At 37.4% G+C, this 22,974-nt stretch overlaps 1 protein-coding gene across 6 annotated transcripts in view; it reads right to left on the bottom strand.

Annotated features, from left to right (window-relative positions):
- Positions 1-22,974, bottom strand: part of PAPOLA (poly(A) polymerase alpha) — a 65,015-nt gene that overhangs the window by 29,276 nt on the left and 12,765 nt on the right. For all 6 annotated transcript variants that reach the window (XM_012471268.2, XM_012471267.2, XM_021675210.2 and 3 more), the window contains exons 2-12: positions 18,073-18,246; positions 17,248-17,314; positions 11,272-11,353; positions 9,116-9,225; positions 8,645-8,698; positions 5,720-5,831; positions 4,946-5,035; positions 4,717-4,855; positions 3,107-3,179; positions 1,661-1,781; positions 607-691 (exon numbers count right to left, since the gene is read on the bottom strand). In XM_012471268.2, coding sequence (XP_012326691.1) covers positions 607-691; positions 1,661-1,781; positions 3,107-3,179; positions 4,717-4,855; positions 4,946-5,035; positions 5,720-5,831; positions 8,645-8,698; positions 9,116-9,225; positions 11,272-11,353; positions 17,248-17,314; positions 18,073-18,246 — 1,107 coding nt within the window. The remainder of the gene's footprint in view (positions 1-606; positions 692-1,660; positions 1,782-3,106; positions 3,180-4,716; positions 4,856-4,945; positions 5,036-5,719; positions 5,832-8,644; positions 8,699-9,115; positions 9,226-11,271; positions 11,354-17,247; positions 17,315-18,072; positions 18,247-22,974) is intronic.

The following is a 22,974-nucleotide window of genomic DNA, read 5'->3' as shown; positions in this document are numbered from 1 at the left end:
ACCTGTACTAAGGTATTAAACCATTATATTTAAACCATTAATTAAAATTATTAACACCCATTTAGATTCATGAAAGCTAGTTGTAGAAATATTTGAAGGGGCTTTATTAACACTGGGGGGAAATGGCAAGCGAAAAAAGTGCTGTAACTATTGAAAACATTTAATTGGCTACATATCGGCACTTTATTAGCTTTGTCTTTGTTTTAAAGATTCTTAATGATTAACAAAGTTTCCAGAATTAGATGAAAACATTGTTTCTTAGTAAAGAGTATTAACTATAAATTTTAACAGTGCATCCACTTGCCAATGTATACAGATTTACTGTTTTTGTCATGACTAATATATGCCTACGAACTGATGTTGCTACAAATATAGCTTCAGTTAGATCAGGCAGAAAAACCATAGGGGCTTCACATTCATTACCTCAACCAAAAAAAAACTAAGGAGTTCACTAAAAACAGCATGTCCTTGTGACAGGAAAGATAATCCTATGGAAGATGTTTAAAGGAAAATCCAAAACATTAAAGCAAGAAGAAATGTCACATATGCTACCATTAAACCATTACTAAAGAGAGCAACATGTCCGACATGCCTTAAAATACATACTTGTACTTTTGAAAGAAGTTTGGAGCTTCAAAAAGTTTGGACCACTCTGCCTTACTCAGCAAAATTTCATCTGTGATAGCAAGACCTAAATTAAAAACATATTAAAATGTTTGCATACTTCAGTCTATAATCTAGAATTTTTAATAATCTTAATCACACCACATGCACTCACTATAATCCTAAAACCAGAATTTTAACATATATAGGTTTAGCTTATGATTTTAGAGCATATTCTTACATAAATACATACTTTTTTAAAAAGCTGGAAGATTTTTTGAGAACCAGGTTTCTGGTAAAGTACGACTATTCTAAAATGCCATCTTGATAGAATGACCTTCTTTCTTAAAACTGAACCACCACAGTTACTCGAGAAGGAAAAATTTCCAGTATTTTGTTTCTTGCCTTTCTAAAAACAAGTTTCCCTGTTGTTTCTAAAGGGATAGAGGCATCTTCCCTTGATGCGCCTCTTTAGACTACAGATTAAAATACTCAGGAATTTTAAACTTCTAAATTTACAGCTAGTGGTCAAACAGCTGATTCTATTTCCCTTACTGTTTTCAGTCAAACCAAACAATCTTGTTCCAGTTACTTCTCTCAAAGACTATTTGGTAATAGCTGTATGTTCAAATTAACAGTACAACTAGGGGTCAAAAGTTAAAAGGTTCCTCCAAAATAATGGAATGTAATTGGGTAGTATGGCCTCATTCCTGCTCAAAGTTTGTCCCAGCAGTATTCAGCCTGCAAAACATCTCTCATTTCACCAGTGTAGACAAACTGTTATCATTTATAATTTTATAAGGCAATAGTATGGAACTCAACCAGCCTACTGGTTTTAACTGTTGGTTAATCTTCCAACTTGTTATAAAAAATAAATTGCCTAAAAGGAATTAATTTTTTGAAGTCAGTTCTCAAACATATACTGTAATAAACAAATGAACACCAAAATCCACTTCAGTGAATCCTTCTTCAATTTAAGTTGCACAGCTGACTACTGGGTCTACAATGGTATGTAAATCCTTCGTGTATAAAGCAGAGCGTAAGGATAAACACTTACCTTGTTTAAACTCCTCAACCATGACCATCCGTGTTGAAACGGACACATTGTACGTGGAGTTCTGTTGTGGGTATGCTGGTGTAATTATAGGCATAAGATGGTACCTATCACTGGGATTTACCTACATACAACAACAGCCAATCAGTTTCTTCAAGTACATATGCAATAGATACTTGGGCTTTTTACCCCTTGTTAAACTGAACCAATGATATTTTTTTTACTTCATTCATAGCTGGAGTTGAGAAAGAAAAACCATGTAGAGAGACATTGTTTTTACAAGAATTTTTTATAGTATCAAAGATTTCGTCTAAACTAATGACTTGTTTCTATTTGGATTTTGGCAACCTTACTATAAAGTGTGCCTGTTGAACCAAAAAAAAAAAAGTGCTGTTTGGGAATCTACTGATGTTTAGTTTTTCTTTATTTAACAACAGAAATGGGGATGCACATACAATTACCTTTAGAGACATGTCACGCTATAGTATGTTTTGTAAAGCTAATTTTAAACAAGATAGAAACTTAAATTCTTAATATACCCTTAAATTATTAAAAAGTTTGAGCTTATTAACACATGGTAAAACTACATTGTCCATGTTGATATGTTAGGAGATAATGAAATGATTTACTGTTAATTTTAAATCTGTATACCAGTAAGTGGCACATTTCCACAAAGGAAGTTGTAAATTCACATCCTCTAAAAGTAAATGCCCTGAGGTTTGGAAGACTTGAAAATGCATAGCTTGATGTAATTCAAAAGAATTTAAAATTTGGGGTATTATAATAAGATAAATTAATTTAGAGAAATAGGATTTCATAAACTTAGAAAATCTTATTCAAAACTAAATTTCTTCTATCAGTTCATAAAGTGCAAGCTGTTAACATTTAAAATGAGTAAGCAGTAAATGTTGTAACTTCCCAAGAAACAGAATGGAAGGTCTTCTTTAGCCCAACCATGTTTTTATAATCTCTGAAATAGCTAAACCAATTTTTACAATTACATCATGGTTATTAAAGTGAGACTGCTTAGAAGTTATATGCCACATGTAAACATTAAATAACAGCTTTCCTACAACAACCCAACTTTAGGAAAATACTTAGATAAAATAAAAAAATACAGGGACTTTTAGTATCCTTTTATTTTTTTAAAGCACAAACACCCACACAACTTTGACTTACAAGGTAGTTCTATATAGAAAAAATTAAAATGTTAGTAAAATCTGTATTAAAACCTATGTACAATTAAACGTGGTTTACAGGGTACATAATTATGCTTCTCACATCAATTATACTTGAGACAATTATAGTTGAGGTTATCTAAAAGAAAGTATAATACGGACATGACCACTCATAAGTAAAAGGCTGGAAAGTCTCCCTGAAGTTTATGCAGATGATTTTTACTTGTTATTGCACAGTGTGAATTGGTAGGGGAAAAAATAATACACTAACCCTTGGGTCCCATACAGGCAAATTAAGATTGCATTCTTCAGGCTGTTTCAATAGCACGGGATTTGGCCATTCCCTGTTTAAAAAGATTGTAGCACTTGATAAGACTATTGGATATTATCATCTAAACGTATTTTGTTAAACATACAGCATTTGTGAAATGTGATCCTTCTTCATTCTGCCCTCTTGGTATATATAACGTTTTATTCCTTTCTGACGACATTAGACTACTCCATATCTTTTTCTCCTAACTATGAAATGAACTTAAACCATTTGGTAGCCTTCTTAGATTGAAACCAAATACATTCTCTGCCACTCAAAGACCTTTAAAAGGACTAAATAAAGAAGTACCATCCCAAAATAATGATGTGTCCACTTCCGCCTTGAACAGAATATATCTCCACTGAAAGACAAAATTCCTGCCTTTATACTAATTCCATCCAAAGTCAATTGAGAATTTTAAAAGTTACTTCTGATCATAGTCAAAGGAGTATAAATAATTATAAAAATTAATTAGGATTCATGACTTCAAGGTTGTAAGACGAGTAAGTGTAGTTGGAAAATTTTGTGGCATAAACACATTTTCATATGTGTTCTATAAACTAGCTACTTTGATCCCTTATAAAAGAGGTAAAAACTGGAGAACACTTGCCATTCTTAACATCAAGGGTAGCTTCTTAAAAACATTATTTGCTTACATATGTGCAGCATTAAGAGAAATTCTGACATTCTTCAATCTTATCACACCTGATTTTAAGTGTTACTAAATCCCAAAACAGCAGAATGTGTACTGAAAAGTGTGGCATGGTTCTAAATTTTTTATTTTTTCCTCCAGTTGAAAACAGTTCTAAAATGTCTCAAATAACTTTAATTTTTATAAAATTACTAGAAAAGAACATCTCTTTTGCAGAGAGAGGAGCAGGAGTTCACAAGCACAGGAATGGAAGATTTATCTTAATTTGATTAAAAACCCCCTTACCTTTTGGGCCAAGGCAATTAACATGAAATGGCAGTAATATTTTACCTACTTTTCTTAAATCATAGTTGATAAATGTGGAAATGAAATGAAGAAACTTAAAAAAAAAAAAAAAAAAACTCTCCTGGATTAATGACTAATCTCAAATTGCTTTTTTTGTCCCAAAACACTTAATGTTAATTTATTCTTTAAAAGCTTATTATTAAAATTCATATATTTAATATTTGGCCAAAATAAATGCTGAAAGCAAAAAGAAAAAAGACAGTCACAAGAAACTAATGGCCTATAGACAGAGAATTCAAAGAGTGAAAGAGGTGGTATGTACAAGTTTTACCCAAAAGTACAGTAACTGATTTCCCAACCTATCAATAAATTGGATCTTAGCTGCTAAAATTCAGAGGGTAAGTTTATGCAAGGAAGTATAAATAGTATACTGCCTTACTATCCTGGCAAAACTAGGGAAAAAAAAATAGAGTTTCAGTTTGCCATTATATGGAATGTGATCTCCAAGGCTACCTAAATGACTACATCATGAACTGAAATTTGAATCTGAAACCAGCTGCAGAAATGTCATAGAAATAAGACTAAACTTCAGTGTCTACAATCAATTTTATTTTAATATAATCTAAACACATACCATTTAGAAAATACCAAGAAAAATTTATGTACAAGTGTTGATGCTATTGCATTTGGATAAAGCTGGCAAGTTCTTGCTACTAGCATAGCCCAGGAAACACCACCGAGGAAACCTAATATATTGGAATAGATGTTGTGGCCTGTTGATAAGGGAAAAGCAAAAAGATAAGTTAGTGTTGAACAAAAGTCTGAACATTTTTAATAAGCTAGCCAACAAATTCTGAACTCACGTTTGGCCCATAGTTTGATAGCTCTCAGAGTTAACCTGAAGTTGTCAATGTTTGGTACTAGATGTAAAATTTCATCGGTTACCCTGCAACCTGATTAATAGGGGTAAAAAAAAAAAACAGAACATTAAATCATCAAAAGTTTAATAATGCTTCTAAATTTCCTGAGATTAAAATTAAACATAAATTTTTATTTGGTAGAACCAGTAAAGCTAATTCATAAAAGAGGGAAAAAAAAACAAAATCTAACGCATTTATCTCCTATCATAAGCACTGATCAAAGTAAACTGTAACCTGCCTAATTTTGAACTTTAGATTCACAATTAAAACTTTCCACATATACTGAGGAGGACTTAATCCACTCAAGTTTCCAAGAATTGCTCTTCAAGAGCATAGTAACAAGCTATGGTAATATAAAATTGTGCCAAAGTAGCCATTCTGACCTCAGCAACGCTAATAGCATTGCTAAAGAATAACAAGATCAAAATTAATTAGGGCTAGGCAGTGAAACCTAAATCACTAGCAACAGAGTACAAAAGTCAGATGGTCTTTCTCAGTGTCCTGAGTACCATAAATGACAGAACAAATACAGTATAAAATACTAAAGAGTGAAATAAACTACTACTCTTCTGTAGTTTATTAGGTAAAGCACATTTTATTTAACTCACTACTGGGTTAACAATATAGCTATAAAAAGCTTCAATACAAAACTTGTGTAAAAATAACTAATATCTGACAAAAACTGAACGACAGAAAAGGAAGCAGGCTTTCTCATACCGTTAAGACTTCTTATACATCTTATATCTAAATTTTTAAGCAGACTATCATCTCGTAGGTCCAAATCTTCTGGAATTGTCTGCAGTGCTAATCTTGCAAACAAAATATCAATCTGAAACACAAACAAAACAACATTCTGTATCTGTCAAACTACTTTTAAGGCATTTCTATTAAAAAAAAAAAAAATTCCAGCACTTTAGGAGGCTGAGGCAGGTGGATCACTTGAGCAAGACCAGCCTGGGCAACATGGAGAAACACCATCTCTACCAAAAAAATACAAAAAAAATTAGCCAGGCACGGTGGCACGCACCTGTGGTCCCAGCTACATGGGAGGCTGAGGCAGGAAAATCATTTGAGCCTGGGAGGTGGAGGCTGCAGTGAGTCAAGATTGTGCCACTGCACTCCAGCCTAGGTGACAGGAGTAAAATCCTGATTGAAAACAAAACAGCAGAACAAAAACCTAATTTTCCTTAAAGCCAGGATCGTCTCATTAACTATAAACATAACAATGTCCCTGGCAAAAGTCCAAACTATATTATTTCATCTCACAGGTACTTTAATCAGAAAATTTTAAAACACGGCAATATAGGCCAGGGGTGGTGGCTCCCACCTGCAATCCCAGCACTTTGGGAGGCAAAGGCAGGAAGACTCCTTGAGGCTACAAGTTAAAGATCAGCCTGGACAACATAGTGAGACCCCATCTCTACAAAAAAATTAACTACTGCCAGGTGTGGTGACAAGTGCCTGTAGTCCCACCTACTTGGGGGGTTAAGGTAGTAGGATCCCTTGAGCCCAGGAGGTTGAGGTTACAGTGAGCTGTGATTGCACCACTGCCTCTAGCCTGGGTAAAGTGAGACCCTGTCTCAGAGGAAAAACAACAACAACAACAACAAAAACATGGTAATATTTTTAAAATAGAAATGGAAATGTACAAGTACATAGTTATCAGTTTAGTCACAATTAAATGCATCTACTGGATATGTTAAGTCTGCTAAATATATATACTGAACTGAAGTTAACTGTTTAGCTCTTCATTTATATGAACTGTAAACTGATTACATACTAAAAAGTAACCAAATGTAAGGCAAATGGCCTTATATTCAGCCAAAAATACCTCTCAGTAAGAGATTTCATTATATATGAGAACTTAAAAGTACACAAATATAAGGCAAGCATCCTTATATTTAGCCAAAAATACCTCTCAATAAAGAGATCCCATTATATCTGAGAACTTTTATGGCTGTAATACTACAGTATGTTTTTCCAATTGAGTTTTAAGTAAAACAAAAACAATAAAGTACAGCCTAAAACAACCAGAGTTACGGCTAATTTTGAAGACTTATAGAATTCAACTGCAAAATTGTTTCTTTTCTAAAAGAAAGGTGAGAGCATAAAGAAACAGCACAGATTTGGTAGTTATGCCTGAGGGTATGATTTCATGGTTCCAAAAATATGGACGCTGCTGTAAACAAGTCTTTTATAAGATCATTTTTTAAAAAACAGTATTTTAGGAGTACATTTTAAAATATCATTTAAACACACCTACAGGACAGAAGGAAAAAACTGTACTGCTACACAAATAAGTACTTGTGGTCCAGGATAAACTGTCCAATGAAACAGAACAGATTTCAAAGTCTAGTATCGCCCCCAGTTTAGACAGAAATAAAGATTATAGCTCATAAAACTAGGTAACTGAAAAAGCAACTCAGTAACAATACTGAGAGATTTTTTAAAGGATGGAATTACTTCAAAAAATATTGAAATGTGAAAATGATTACTAAATTTTCTAAAATATTATGTTCCTAAAATACTATTTTTTAGTATGGCATGTATAACAGAAAACTAACACATTAAATGCTTTAAGTAGCCATCTAACTTTCCATCTTGATCCTATAAAGTTTGCAAAATTAGGTCAGGTCTCCTTCCAAAAAAATTTCCTCTTTGTCAGTAATATTCTTTTTGAGAAAATGAGGGATCACCTTATACTTTATATTACAGATTATTTTTACATTTACTTAATTGACAATAAATCAAAACTACATCAATTTGATAATCCCTTATCAAATTTAACATTTTATGCCTACTTATTAAGGTCACTTGACTTTTCATAAAATACAGAGTTGAGCTTCTTATGCAGCAACCTTAGATGCATCCATTTTTCAAAATAGCAAAACAGTGAATTATCTTTTTTATTTTTGTAAAGAGATGAAGTCTTGCTATGTTGCCCAGGCTAGATTTAAGCTCCTGGGCTCAAGAGATCTTCCTGCGGCAGTCCCAACTGAGTAGTTGGGACTACAGGTGCACATGACTCTGCACAGCTTCAATAACTCTTTTTCTTAGTTTCCAAAATGTTACAATCTTCACTTTATTATCTGTGACTTTCCAGTACCATTCTGCACAGCAAAAGTAATATAATAAATTACTGAAGTTGCTTCACTGTCAACTTCGTTCTAATCACTTTAATCATATACACTGAAAGCAGCAAGGAGAAATGATCATCTCAAGAATTTGAGCTCATAAATCTTCCCCTATCAGAAAATATTTCAGCACTCACACTTTTCTCCCAATTAAAGCAAAGTGTTACTTGCAAAAATACATTATGCTACTGCCTTAATGAGACTAAAAGCACACAAAACTAGCATATGGAAAAGCTACCAAAAAAACTTTTTTGTAATAGCATTTCAATCTGAAGGTTTCATTACTTCTGTTTTAGCTCCAAATTTCACTTGGTATTTTTAAAAAGACTAAAAAATGGTATATTCTACAAAGAACAGGCAGTCACTTCCATTTAAAAGCCTAAATTATTATTAATATCACAACCAACTCACTAATTATAAACCTTAAAATAAACCAAGTTTTTAACCTATATCAAAGAGAGTAAGTGACAGCACATAGGAAGAACTGTCAATTTGAGCTATAGCTTACCTCTATCCCATCAAAACAGAGTTTAATAACTGGTACGAATGCCTCTTCAACAGCCTATAAGAAAAGTAAACAAGTTTAGGGTCTCTGAAGCTACATTTTAGGCCTCTACTAGTTTTAGTACTTTAGCAAAACACCTGACACAAAAATAGCTAGCTTTAAGACTGGGCTCTTGAATTAGACAAATCAGATCAGAAATCAAGGTTCAAACATTTGATTTCAGCCACTCATCAGATGTATGATTGTGGCCAGATTATTTCAGATTTACTTTGTTTGCCTCAATTTCCTAATCTGTAAATGAGTTTATGATTTTAGGCTTGCTGTAAAGAACAAACACAAACACATATGCCAAGTGCCTAGAAGGGTTAGGCAAACTGCAGGAACTCAATAAATGATGGCTATATCATAAAATTCACTCAACTGACTAAATGAATTCTTATAACTCCTCCCATTTCACCCCGAACATTTACGCACTCTTAAATCTTTTACTTCTTCCTGTAATTTCAACTTATCATAGAATGAGGTGAAAAAGTCACTTCGATCAACATGTCTTGGTGCAACACACAACGCATCAATATCAGCACCTAAAAAAAATTAAGCCCATCAACCACTAATTAATATTACAAGAAAATTATTTTGCATCTTATCATGGTAGTATTTGATGTTGAGAATCTATTTAACATTATACTGGTAAGCTTCTGAAAATGTTCCACCCCTTATTAAAAACTACCAGTCAATGGAGGATAAACATGATTTTAATTGATGGGATATATTTTGATCCTGCAGCATCCTCTATTTATAGTGGTCCAGGTGAACTGGGAACCCAAAGAATGACGGCTCAGTGAGTACTTTCATGGTGGAGCGGTTCAAGCATACACCCAACATCTTGATGTCACTAGTCACAGCCATGTTCGTTGGTTAAACAAAAAAACAGTTTTCCTCTATGTACTATGTGTCTGGTGCTTCTAGGCTCTCTACCAGGCCCCTAAATGGGACCTATAAAATAAATTTCAAGCAGAAGAATCTAAAGAGGTAGACCATGGTAAAGTAACTGTTATTAATTTAGTGTTTGATAAGAGGCCAGCACTAAGTACATAGGCAGAATATTGAAAAGGAGAATTAAAATCAATCAATTGGGCTCATATAAGGGAGAAATCAATGTGGAATCAGGTCAATGGTTATTTTCCTAAAAGACCTTGTCTCCAGATGCTGAGGTTGACTCTGAAAGCTATTTATTATAATAGAATATTCAAGAAGAGGAAGAAGGGGGTACAGCACACAGGATATATCAAAAGTAATGTGCTAATGGGACAGCGTGATGGGAGATGGACAGAGGGAAGGATTCTAGAACACAGACAACACTATACTGGCAGATATAGTTCATGGTTAAAGAACACAGCCTTGGCTGGGTGTGGTGGCTCATGCCTGTAATCCCAGCACTGAGAGGCCAAATCAAGTGGATGGCTTGTGCCCAGAAGTTCAAGACCAGTCTGGGCCACATGGCAAAACCCTGTCTCTACCAAAATAAAATTTAAAAAATTAGCCAGGCATGGTGGTGTGTGCCTGTAGTCCCAGCTACTCAGGAGGCTGACGCCTGAAAATCACTTGAGCCCAGGAGTTGGAGTGCAGTAAGCCAAGACTGTGCCACTGCATCCAGCCTGGGCAGCACAGTGAGACCCAAAGATAGTACAGCCTCAGGATACCTGGGTTCTATCTATTCTGCTTTCTGCCAGTAGAAGGCTGAGAGAAATTAGTTTCAGACTTCTGTTTGTTATGTGAGAACAGTACTAGAAGAACTAAATAAGATAATGAAGATCTCAGTGTCCAGTGAAAGAAAAGAGCTCAATAATTCTTTGCCATAGTAACATTTGTATTGTGTATTTATTTGCACAGAGGAAATAACTACAAGTATAAATAAACTATTAACTGATTATCAGTGGCTATGAAAACACATTTTTGGGGTTTTTGCTTAGCTATATTTTACAATTTGTCTACAAAGATATTAGAGGGGGGCATCCATCAGGTTTTCTTAAAAGCAAGAATTCATTTTTGTTCTGATTTCCAGAGTGATATTCTTCTGGTGAGGGAAAATGATATATATGTAGATAGCAGCACTGTCCAAAAGAGCTCTCCAATGGGAAAATTACTCTTTATCTATACTTTCCAATGCAGTTACCACTATTTTATACGTGGCTGCTGGACATATAAAATGTGGCTACCTCTACTGAAAATCTGAATTTTTAATTTAATTTATTTTTTAATTTTTTTCTTGAGATGGGGTCTTGCTCTGTCACCCAGGCTGAAGTGCAGTGGTGCAATCACTGCTCACTGCAGCTTTGACCTGCCTGGACTCAAGCAATCCACCTGCCTTGGCCTCCCAAGGTGCTGGGATTGAGGTATGAGCCATCACACCAAGCTAATTTTATTTAAACTTAATACTGCTTTTGGACAGCGCTGATGTAAAAGACAGCATTATTTTATATCTCTCTTATTGAAAAATTTAGATTCCTTGAAGCACTCTCTCTTCCATAAAAGCCTAAGCTGTATGATACGCAAGTAACTAAGACAGGTATGTCATAATTTTTAAGAACTAAAGGGTCGCTTTCCAGGAGAAATAAAAGAATACTTACCTTTTGTATGTACGCCTAACCTGTAAGATCCAAATGTGAAAATTTTTCCTCCAACATTTTCAATTACAGATTGTGGAAGATTCTGTTGAAACAAAAAATGGTTATTTTGCCAGTGGAGTACAAGGGAAACTACTCAAATGACACTGTACTGGGGTGGGGCAGCGGATCCCAAGAAAGATTACAGTGTAAATTTACATAAAGGGTATTCAAAGTCTATAAAAGCTCTAAAAAAAATACAGCCTCTCAGATCAATCTTATTTGAAATTCAAACAATTTTCAACTTTTAAAGAAGTTTATTCTTTATTGAAGACCCACAGTATTTTAGATTTCTGCCCTATTTCTAGAAACTGCTATAAAGAAGACTGATTGAGAAGATCACATAATCCCCCAGGAGCACATTAGAATCAGGGACTTTATTTATGACAAAGATGCTTTATAAAATGAATCATCAATGTTAGAGTTTAAGAAAAACATGATTGCTTTAAAGAAAAAGATTAAATGATTCACCAAATATCCCATAGCACATTAAAGCATAATTTTATCATATCAAAAGTGACTTGAAAGCCAAAAATGGCCACGCACAGTGGCTCACACCTATAATCCCAACACTTTGGGAGGCTGAGATAGGCCAATAGTTTGAGCCCAGATTGAGATCAGCCTGGGCAACATGCAAAACCCCATCTCTAGAATAAATGTTTTAAAATTTAGCTGGGCAGTGGCGTGCAAATATAGTTCCAGCTAATCAGGTGGCTGAGGTGGGAGGACTGCTTGAGTCCTGCAGGTCAAGGCTGGGGTGAGCCATGATCATTCCACTGCACTCTAGCCTGGCCAACAGAGTGAGACCTTGTCTCAAAAAAGGAGAAGGGGAAGGGGAAGAAGGGAGGGGAGGGGACAAAGGGAAGAGGAAGGAGAAAGGGAGAGCACAGCAGAGAAGAGAAAGCCAATATTGGTAAATAACTGCTTAGTTTTCTTAGATTTCCAAAAGGTTTTGGTGGGGTAATTTAGAAACAACTAAATTTACTGACAGTTTCTTACTCAGAAAGAGTAGAGTCATCAGGAAGAGGGAGAAAGCATTCAAAAACTGCCTTCCTGGCCCTGGGACTAGTGTAAAGTACCAAGCTTTACAGTTTAGTATTCAATGGCCCTTTTCATAAGAATGACAATGTCTGTCCGAACAAAAATAATTTTAATAAGTGTTAAGTCAATATTTCCTTTTACCTAAATCCTCCGTATAATAAAAGCTCAATTCAGTACCAAAGCATGTAAAAGACCACCCCACCTCCTCTCAAAAAAAAAAAAAACAGACATAAATGAAGTTATTTCATACTCCAAAAATCCCTAAAGACAAGTTCTAAAGAGTCAGAGACTCCTGTTTTTTAAGAGCATATTTAATCATCACTATAGAAAATATACAAGTTATGTGTGTAATGTTATATTTCTCTCTTTTTTTTTTTTGAGATGGAGTCTTGCTCTGTTGCTCAGGCTGGAGTGCAATGGTGTGATCTTGGCTCACTAGAACCTCCACCTCCTGGGTTCAAGTAATTCTCCTGCCTCAGTGTCCTAAGCAGCTGGGATAAAGGCGCACGCCACCACACCCAGCTAATTTTTGTATTTTTAGTTGAGAAGGGTTTCACCATGTTGGTCAGACTGGTCTCAAACTCCTGATCTTGTGATCCACCCACCGCAGTCTCCCCAAGTACTGGGATTACAGGCGTGAGCCACTGCGCCTAGCTGTAATGTTGTGTTTCTTAAAAGTAAGCAAAGCCTTTGTCTTCCTATATTTAGGTATTTTTAAATCTCAATGGCAAAGTTGACCTAGTTATTTAAACTAAGCCAGCAAGATGTGCGCAGAAGTAGCCTACAAAGGAGGTGAAGGAGAAACTATCTTAAAACACTGGTCCACAGACTTCCCTATCAAGACATATCAGTCTTTTGAAGAACACTCTCCAATGGTACTTTGTGCAAGGCTGTAAAGATTCGGTCACTGTTAATCATCACTGTTGAGCACTTGAAATTTAACTAGTGTAGTCAAAAATCTGAACGTTTAATTTTCGTTAATTTTAGTTAATTTATATTTAAATATTCACATGTGGCTAGTAACTACTGTATTACTAATTGCACTTTTAAGACGTTAGTATGTTTATGCCTATTTCATCATTGCAACCCAGAAATTAAGATTTCTTAAGTCAGGTCACGGAAAAACATTTTCACTTGCAAAATATTTTTTTCATTTTTAAGACAAGAGTGTTAGATGTCAAACAAACCAAAAAAAAAAAAACTTATTTTCTATCAGAAGCTATGATCAATAAGAAACACATGGTAAGTAAAGTCCACAATTTAGAATACTACATTTGCTGAAGTTTAATTTGTATTCTGAAATATATATATATATTGCTTTAAATAAACAGTACTATAAATTTGACTAAAACGAAAAGACTACAACTTTTCTTCTAAGTTGACACCCTCTCTTCCTGCTCTGTGAGATTTTTCCTTTACCCCTGGTTCTCCTTTTAACATTTCAGTTATATTATAGATTAAACATGGGTTCTGTACTACCCTGGAAAAATTACCACTATTTATGTTATTTTTTAAATGTGTCAAATGAACTCCACATACAACTCTACAAATATATTTTCCCTACCGGAAGAAGCCCAGCCATGTATTTATGAGTTGTGTTGTATGAGTATTCATAACCAAGTATTAGAAACTCAAAGGGGCCGGGGCATCAGCTCACCCCTGTAATCCTAGCACTTTAGGAGGCCAAAGGCAGATATATTAAGCCCAGGAGTTCGAGACTAGCCTAGGCAACATAGTAAAAAGCCATCTTTACAAAAAAATACAAAAAATTAGCCAGGCTTGGTGGTGTCTGCCTATAGTCCCAGCTACTCAGGAGGCTAGGGTGGGAGAATCACCTGAGCCCAGGAGGCGGAGGCTACAGTGAACTAAAATTGTGCTACTACACTCCAGTCTGAGCAACAGAGGGAGACCCTAACTCAAAAAAAAAAAAAAAAAAAAAGCAAGCCCAGGCACAGTACCTCATGCCTGTAATCCCAGTACTTTGGAAGGCCAACATGGGCAGATCACTTGAGGCCAAAAGTTTGAGACCAGCTGGTGGTCAACACAGCAAAACCCCATCTCTACTAAAATACAAAAATTAGCTAGATGTAATGGCGCACACCTGTAATCCCAGCTACTTGAGAGGCTGAGGCAGGAGAATCGGTTGAACCCAGGAGGCAGAGGTTGCAATGAGCCAAGATGATGCCACTGCACTACAGTCTGGGCAACTGAGTGGGACTGTCTCAAAAAAAAAAAAAAAAGAAAAAGAAAGAAAGAAAAGAAAACAGGCTAGGTGCAGTAGCTCATGCCTGTTAATCCCAGCGCTCTGGGACACCAAGGAAGGTGGATCACTTAAGGTCAGGAGTTCAAGACCAGCCTGGCCAACATGGCAAAACCCATCTCTACTAAAAACATAAACATTAGCTGGGTGTGGTGGAGTGCACCTGTAATTCCAGCTACTCAGGAGGCGGAGGCATGAGAATCACTTGAACCCAGGAGGCGGAGGTCTCTAGCCTGGGTGATAGTCAGACTCTGTCTCAAAAAAGGAAAAGGAAAGGGAAAGGCAAAGGGAAAGGGAAAGGCAAAGGGAAAAGCAAAAGGAAAGGCAATGGGAAAGGGAAAGGGAAAGGCAAAGGGAAAGGGAAAGGGAAAGGCAAAGGGAAAGGGAAAGGGAAAGGCAAAGGGAAAGGGAAAGGGAAAGGCAAAGGGAAAGGCAAAGGGAAAGGGAAAGGGAAAGGCAAAGGCAAAGGGAAAGGCAAAGGGAAAGGGAAAGGGAAAGGCAAAGGCAAAGGCAAAGGGAAAGGCAAAGGCAAAGGGAAAGGCAAAGGGAAAGCGAAAGGGAAAGGGAAAGGGAAAGGGAAAGGGAAAGGGAAAGGCAAAGGGAAAGGGAAAGGGAAAGGCAAAGGGAAAGGCAAAGGGAAAGGCAAAGGGAAAGGGAAAGGGAAAGGGAAAGGCAAAGGCAAAGGCAAAGGGAAAGGCAAAGGCAAAGGGAAAGGCAAAGGGAAAGGGAAAGGCAAAGGGAAAGGGAAAGGCAAAGGGAAAGGGAAAGGGAAAGGGAAAGGCAAAGGCAAAGGGAAAGGCAAAGGGAAAGGGAAAGGGAAAGGCAAAGGGAAAGGCAAAGGGAAAGGGAAAGGGAAAGGGAAAGGCAAAGGGAAAGGGAAAGGGAAAGGGAAAGGCAAAGGGAAAGGGAAAGGGAAAGGGAAAGGCAAAGGGAAAGGGAAAGGCAAAGGGAAAGGGAAAGGGAAAGGGAAAGGGAAAGGGAAAGGGAAAGGGAAAGGCAAAGGGAAAGGGAAAGGCAAAGGGAAAGGGAAAGGCAAAGGGAAAGGGAAAGGGAAAGGGAAAGGCAAAGGGAAAGGCAAAGGGAAAGGCAAAGGGAAAGGGAAAGGGAAAGGGAAAGGGAAAGGGAAAGGCAAAGGGAAAGGGAAAGGCAAAGGGAAAGGGAAAGGGAAAGGGAAAGGCAAAGGGAAAGGCAAAGGGAAAGGCAAAGGGAAAGGGAAAGGGAAAGGCAAAGGGAAAGGCAAAGGGAAAGGCAAAGGGAAAGGGAAAGGGAAAGGGAAAGGCAAAGGCAAAGGGAAAGGGAAAGGCAAAGGGAAAGGGAAAGGGAAAGGCAAAGGTGAAGGGAAAGGCAAAGGGAAAGGGAAAGGCAAAGGCAAAGGTGAAGGGAAAGGCAAAGGGAAAGGCAAAGGGAAAAGGAAAGGCAAAGGTGAAGGGAAAGGCAAAGGTGAAGGGAAAGGCAAAGGTGAAGGGAAAGGCAAAGGGAAAGGGAAAGGGAAAGGCGAAGGCGAAGGCGAAGGGAAAGGCAAAGGCAAAGGCAAAGGGAAAGGGAAAGGCAAAGGGAAAGGGAAAGGCAAAGGCAAAGGGAAAGGCAAAGACAAAGGGAAAGGCAAAGGGAAAGCGAAAGGGAAAGGGAAAGGGAAAGGGAAAGGGAAAGGGAAAGGGAAAGGCAAAGGGAAAGGGAAAGGGAAAGGCAAAGGGAAAGGCAAAGGGAAAGGCAAAGGGAAAGGCAAAGGGAAAGGGAAAGGGAAAAGGAAATGGAAAGGGAAATGGAAAGGGAAAGGGAAAGGCAAAGGGAAAGGGAAAGGCAAAGGGAAAGGGAAAGGGAAAGGGAAGGAAAGGAAAGAAAGGAAAGAAAGAAAAAGAAAGAGGAAGGAAGGAAGGAAGGAAGGAAGCAAGCCAGTCAGCCAGCCAGCCCAAAGAATGTTATTTTAAAAAACTAGGCCAGGCAGTGGCTCATGCCTGGAATCCTAGCGCTTTGGGAGACCAAGGTGAGAGGACTGCTCGAGGCCAGGAGTTTGAGATCAGTCTGGGCAGCATAGCAAGACCCCACATATACCATTAGCCAGGTGTGAAGGGACATGTCTAACAGTCCCAGCTAGTCAGAAGGCTAAGGCAGGAGGGTTGCTTGAGACCAGGAATTTGAGGTTACAGTGAGTTATGATGGTGTCACTGCACTCCAGCTTGAATGACAGAGCAAGACTCTCTTAAAAAAAAAAAAAAAAAAAAAAAAAACTAAATAAACACATATTCTGTTTGAATACCTGAAAATTGTTTTTAAAAACTAACTGTGGTAGAATTTCTTAAAAAGTAAGAAGATTCTCAAATATGTTTAAAGCGTCTTTTTAGAGAAACATCCATTATTTCTGTGAAGTGTAAGTAGTTTACAATTACTGAGTTTCAGCTTTGAAATGTTGCAACCAAAGAGTACTATATTTATTTTTAAAAATCACTTAACTCAGTTCAGTTTTTCCTGCTTCCAAATTAACTAGAAAGAAAATGTAAAATCTGTTACCAATAGTCTAAACTGACTCCACATTAAAGACTCTAAATCCACTCAAATAAGAACAGGCTATATAAGACACTTGCTGTGTTCAGTTGGCTTGATAACGACAAATTATTTCATATACAAAAAAACTGCCTTACCTTGCTTTCACTGATTTCTCGTATCCACTCTTTTACCAGGTTATTTAGTTTTCCCAAAATTAGAATCCTGTTGATAAAACAATTACCAATCAAGTATTCCAGATTATTACTGATTAAATTTCTTAAAGCTTTAAATAAGTATCTTCCTAAATTTTGAGTTTTTAAGTGATCAGAAGCACAGTATATTGTAGTTAGCGCTCGCTCTCTCTGTCTCTATATATATATATGCACTGTTACACTGAGTAAGGCATTCCTCTTCCTCCAGAAAATTCAGAACTATAATAACCAAAGTATTAAAAAAAAAAAATCAAAATTATTGCTTTAGAAAAAAAATAAGTAACATCAAAATTAAAATTGAGAACTCTATGTAGAAAATGAAGTTTTTAGCCGGTGCAGTGACTCAGTCCTGTAATCCCAGCATTTTGGGAGGCCGAGGTGGGTGGATCACCTGAGGTCAGGAGTTCGAGACCAGCCTGGCCAACATGATAAAACCCCATCTCTACTAAAAATAAAAAAATTAGTCGGGTGTAATAGCACAGGCCTGTAATCCCAGCTACTTGGGAGGCTGAGACAGAAGAATTGCTTGAACCTGGAAGGCAGAGGTTGCAGAGAGCCGAGATCATGCCATTGTACTCCAGCCTGGGCAACAAGAGCAAGACTCTGTCTCAAAAAAATTTTTTTCTCTCTTAAGTATCCCCTTCTCCAAAACAGATACACAGATCTGGGCAAATAACCCTGGCCTTCTAAGTGAGTAGAGGATGTCTCAAAATTAGTTTAACATTAACAAAAATTTCTGAGTTAAAAAAATATAGAATATACATTTACCTGCGCTGCAGTTCCTCTTCCTCTTCAAAAACCCCAAAGGGTTTCAGTGTCTCAATTAGTTTCTGTGTAAGTATGCAGTCAGTCTCCTTGGGGGCTGCTAAGCTGATAGGAGAAGTGATGCCATAGTGCTTCTGTGGCGGTTGTGTTTGTTGTGATCCCTGTGTTGTAACTGGACTATAAATAAAATTGGATAAAATTACTGCCAAAAGAATTCTACAATTTGAAATAAATCAGCATGACCAGAAAAACTACTTTAGTAACACACATTTCTAAAGATGATTGGTTCCTTGCCATACCCCCAAAATTTTTATGACAAAAAGTGACCAAAAGCAAGTGACCAAAAAGAGAAAATCCTTCCCCAAGGATTTTAACTCTGTCACTACTTAAACACCTAAGTTAGAATCCAGACCAAATACATTGCTAGAGAAAACACTATCCAGAATATAGTAAAATTCTGAGAATTTTCACCTCTTGAAGCCAAAGTCTGTTTCTTGAACATTGATAAACATACTACAAAAATGCCATTTACCAATATAAGACAGTCCCCAAATGAAACTTGGCATCTTGCTCACCATGAAATCAAGCTCAGAGATAATGAAGCAAATAGCATAAACTTAAAATTTGAAGGGAAAGAACTATATTCACCCTAAGCTTGTTACTGATTTTTTAAAGAGATTTACACTTCAATAATGATACTAGTCTAAAATGTTTATTTTATACATACACAGCTACTTTTTTATCCATTTTAAGAGAAGTTCCACATTTGTAAAAAGGCACAGCAAGCTCTAAATGCTTAGGAAATTAATTCGACTCAAGCTTTTTTCATAAAAATTTTTTTTCATTAAATTAACTTTAAAAAGTCAACACAATATTTTAAAACTAACAGTTGAATAACATTCAAAACCAAGTAGGTGGCCGGGCACAGTGGCTCACGCCTATAATCACAGGACTTTGGGAGGCTGAGGCAGGCAGATCACAAGGTCAGGAGATTGAGACCATCCTGGCCAACATGGTGAAACGTGTCTACCAAAAATACAGAAAAATTAGCTGGGGGTCGTGGTGCACACCTGTAGTCCCAGCTACTTAGGAGGCTGAGACAGGAGAATCACTCAAATCTGGGAGGCAGAAGTTGCAGTGAGCCAAGATCATGCCACTGCACTCCAGCCTGGCGACAGAGCAAGACTCCATCTCAAAAAATAAAAATAAATAAAAAAAACAAGTAGGCGACAAGGAAAGACTCAAAATCTGGATCAGTTATTTCTCCCAAATTCCATTCCTTAAGCAATTAACTGGGCCGGGCGCGGTGGCTCACGCCTGTAATCCCAGCACTTGTGGGAGGCCGAGGCAGGTGGATCACGAGGTCAAGAGATCAAGACCATCCCGGTCAACATGGTGAAACCCCATCTCTACTAAAAATACAAAAAATTAGCTGGGCATGGTGGCACGTGCCTGTAATCCCAGCTACTCAGGAGGCTGAGATAGGAGAATTGCCTGAACCCAGGAGGCGGAGGTTGCGGTGAGCCAAGATCACGCCATTGCACTCCAGCCTGGGTAACAAGAGCGAAACTCTGTCTCAAAAAAAAAAAAAAAAAAAAAGAAATTAACTGTTTATAGGCCAGGTGTGGTAGCTCACACCTGTAATCCCAGCACTTTGGGAGGCTAAAGCGGGAGAATGACTTGAGCCCAGGAGTTGAGGCCAGCCTGGATGTGTTGAAACTGTCTCTACAAAAAAATAAAATAAAATAAAATGTTTATTTTACACACACACACAGCTACTTTTTATTTTTTGAGATGGAGTCTCATTCTGTTACCCAGGCTGGAGTGCAGTAGCACAGTCTCAGCTCACTGCAACCTCCGACTCCCGGGTTCCGATTCTCCTGCCTCACCCTCCCGAGTAGCTGGGATTATAGGCATGTGCCACCACGCCCAGCTAATTTTTATATTTTTAGTAGAAACGGGGTTTCACCATGTTAGCCAGGCTGCTCTCGAACTTCTGACTTCAAGTGATCTGCTGGCCTCAGCCTCCCAAAGTGCTGGGATTACAGGCATGACCACAGCTACTTTTCTACTAAGTTCTAAATACATCTTCAACTTTAAGTGTGATAATCTGCATAAGCAATAAGATGCCAAATCTAAGAATGCTACAAAAGTGAGGCTTATGATGCATTTACTATACAAATCCACTGGGTTCTAGCCTATACCATGACTACTGGACTGTTCTGTAATTTGTCTTGTGATATCAACACAGACCTAAGAATGCCAGGAAGCCCATAGTGCATGTTACTAATTAGCCACTGGGCTGCATGTCATCTATTTACTGTTGCCTGGTCTAGTTACATACTGTCTTAATTTTAATTCAGATTTTATAACATTTACTGAGTAACTATGAATCAGACTTATCTCTTGCAGAAATTAATTTACATTAGATCATTTCCTCCTATCCTTTTAATCTAAATTGCATAGCTACTCAAAACTATAACGTTAATCCCCATCAGCACTAAGTATTTGCTGAAGACTTGGCCAGGCATGGTGTCTCACACCTGTAATCCCAGCAAACTTCGGGATGCCAAGGCAGGTGGATCATTTGAGGCCAAGAGTTCAAGACCAGCCCAGCCAACAAGGAGAAAACCCATTTCTACTAAAAATACAAAAATTAGCCAGGCATGGAGGCATGCACTTGTAATCCCAGCTACCTGGGAAGCTGAGGCAGGAGAATCGCTCTAACCTGGGAGGCAGAAGTTGCAGCGAGCCAAGATCACGCCACTGTACTCCAACCTGGGCAACAAAGCAACACTCCATCTCAAAAAAGCATTCGCTGAAGACGAAATAAAAATGTTCCATTTTCTAAACGTATGTAGCATCTTCCACAGTATTAAAATATGCACATGAAGGCTGGGTGTGGTGGCTCATCCCTGTAATCCCAGCACTTTGGGAGGCCAAGGTGGGCAGATCACCTGAGGTCGGGAGTTCGAGGCCAGCCTGACCAACATGCAGAAAGCCCATCTCTAATAAAAATACAAAATTAGCCAGGCAAGGTGGCATGCGCCTATAATCCCAGCTACTTGGGAGACTAAGGCAGGAGAATCACTTGAACCCGGGAGTCGGAGGTTGCAACGAGCCAAGATTGTGCTGTTGCAATGCAGCCTAGGCACTCCAGCCTACGCAGCAAGAGCGAAACTCTGTCTCAAATATATATATACACACACACACACATACACACACACACAAAGTGTAACTGAATTCATAATGTCTTGGTCATTACATATTTTAATCGACAAATCGTTATCAGAATAAAACTGCCATCAAAAAGGTGGCCCTCAAATCTGCCTAACCATGAAAAGCCCCATACCATATACCAACAGATTTCAAGCAATTATTTACTTATTTATTCTTTGTGGGAAGTTTTTTGGTTTATCTAGCTTTGAGATATCACTGACATACCAAAAACATTGAATGTAATTAATGTATATAATCTGGTGAGTTTGGACATATGCATACACTTGCAGTTAGCATAATAAAAGTAATAAACATATCCATTACCGTTTCTCTATGTGCCCCTCTGGTTTTCTGTGGTAAGAGCACACAACTTGAGATCTACTCTTAACAAATTTAAAATTTAACAAATTTTTAAGTGCACAATACAAAGTATGCTTACCACATATCCTAACATAATTGTATTATCTTGTGTTATTCATTGCTTTATGAGTTTTGCTGAATAAACTACAGCCCTTCATAATTATCCTGGGATTATGAATGCTTTTATAAACGATTTTAACACAAGTAAAGCCAGGAAAAAAAAAGTGTAAACAGTTCATTTTGTCTAGGCTAGATCTCGTTCAAGCAAGGAGAGCTTTTAAGTCAAGTATAAACTGAAATCATATTTTTGTAGCTTCAAGGAATAAACCTCTATTTTTGTTTTGTGCAAGTAATATGTTTCTCTGCATTCTTTTCCATTCTCAAGGAATTAAATTCATTCCCAGTTCAGTTTGAATCATTAAAAAACAAAGAGTATCTATTTTAAGATTCCTCTATCTTTCCCACTTTTTCCTTACTCAAATCTTCAGATTTTCACTATCCCAATAAACAATGCTTGGAAAGCTCTTGTCTACTTTAACTTTCTCACCAGAACATTAGAATACAGGCCCTAATTTCTTAATGTGCACAAGATTTGTTCAGCCTAATTTGAAAAAAAATACTGATGATTACACTAACATTTTGATGGGGAAATAAATCATATGCAAGCTGGAAATTTTTATTTACTTTATTCCAAATATAGGCACATCATCTAGCCTCAGTATTACTTTGTGTCAAGATAAAACCACATGTGTTCCATCTAATTCAAGAAAGAACATGTATGGACCAGGTGTGGTGTATCATGCGTATAATCCCAATTCTCAGGGAGGCACAGCAGGGGAAAAAATCACTTGAGGTCAGGAGTTTGAGATTAGCCTAGGCAACATAGCGAGACACTCATCTCTACGAAAAATAAAGATTAGCTGGGCTTGGTGTCACATGCCTATAGTCCTAGCTACTCAAGAGGCTGAGGCAGGAGGATGGCCTAAGCCCAGGAGAGAGGGAGAGAGGGAAGGAGACAGAAGGAAAGGGAGGGAAGGAAAGAGGATTGAAGGGAAGAGAAAGAGGAGGGAGGGAGGGGAAGGGAGGGGAAGGAAGGAAAAGGAAGAAAAAGGAAGGAAGAAAGAAAAAGAAAAACATATGCAACATAGACCTACCAAATAAAAACAAACAAATACATACTCTGAAATTTGTAAGATATTTGTGTCTCCAATAAAAACGGCTCGGCATGAGCTTAAGAAGCTAGACTAAGAATTCCAGGCTGCCAGATGTTTCAAATGTCCAAAGTAGAAACATTAAACATAACACTTTAAATGAAAGTGAAGATTT

Source organism: Aotus nancymaae, unplaced genomic scaffold, assembly GCF_030222135.1.
Source record: "Aotus nancymaae isolate 86718 unplaced genomic scaffold, 86718_ANA_hifiasm-v0.15.2.pri h1tg000011l, whole genome shotgun sequence".
NCBI classification, from domain to species: Eukaryota; Metazoa; Chordata; class Mammalia; order Primates; family Aotidae; genus Aotus; species Aotus nancymaae.
The sequence above is the reverse complement of the archived record's forward strand: the minus strand, read 5'-3'. Positions and strand labels throughout refer to the sequence as shown.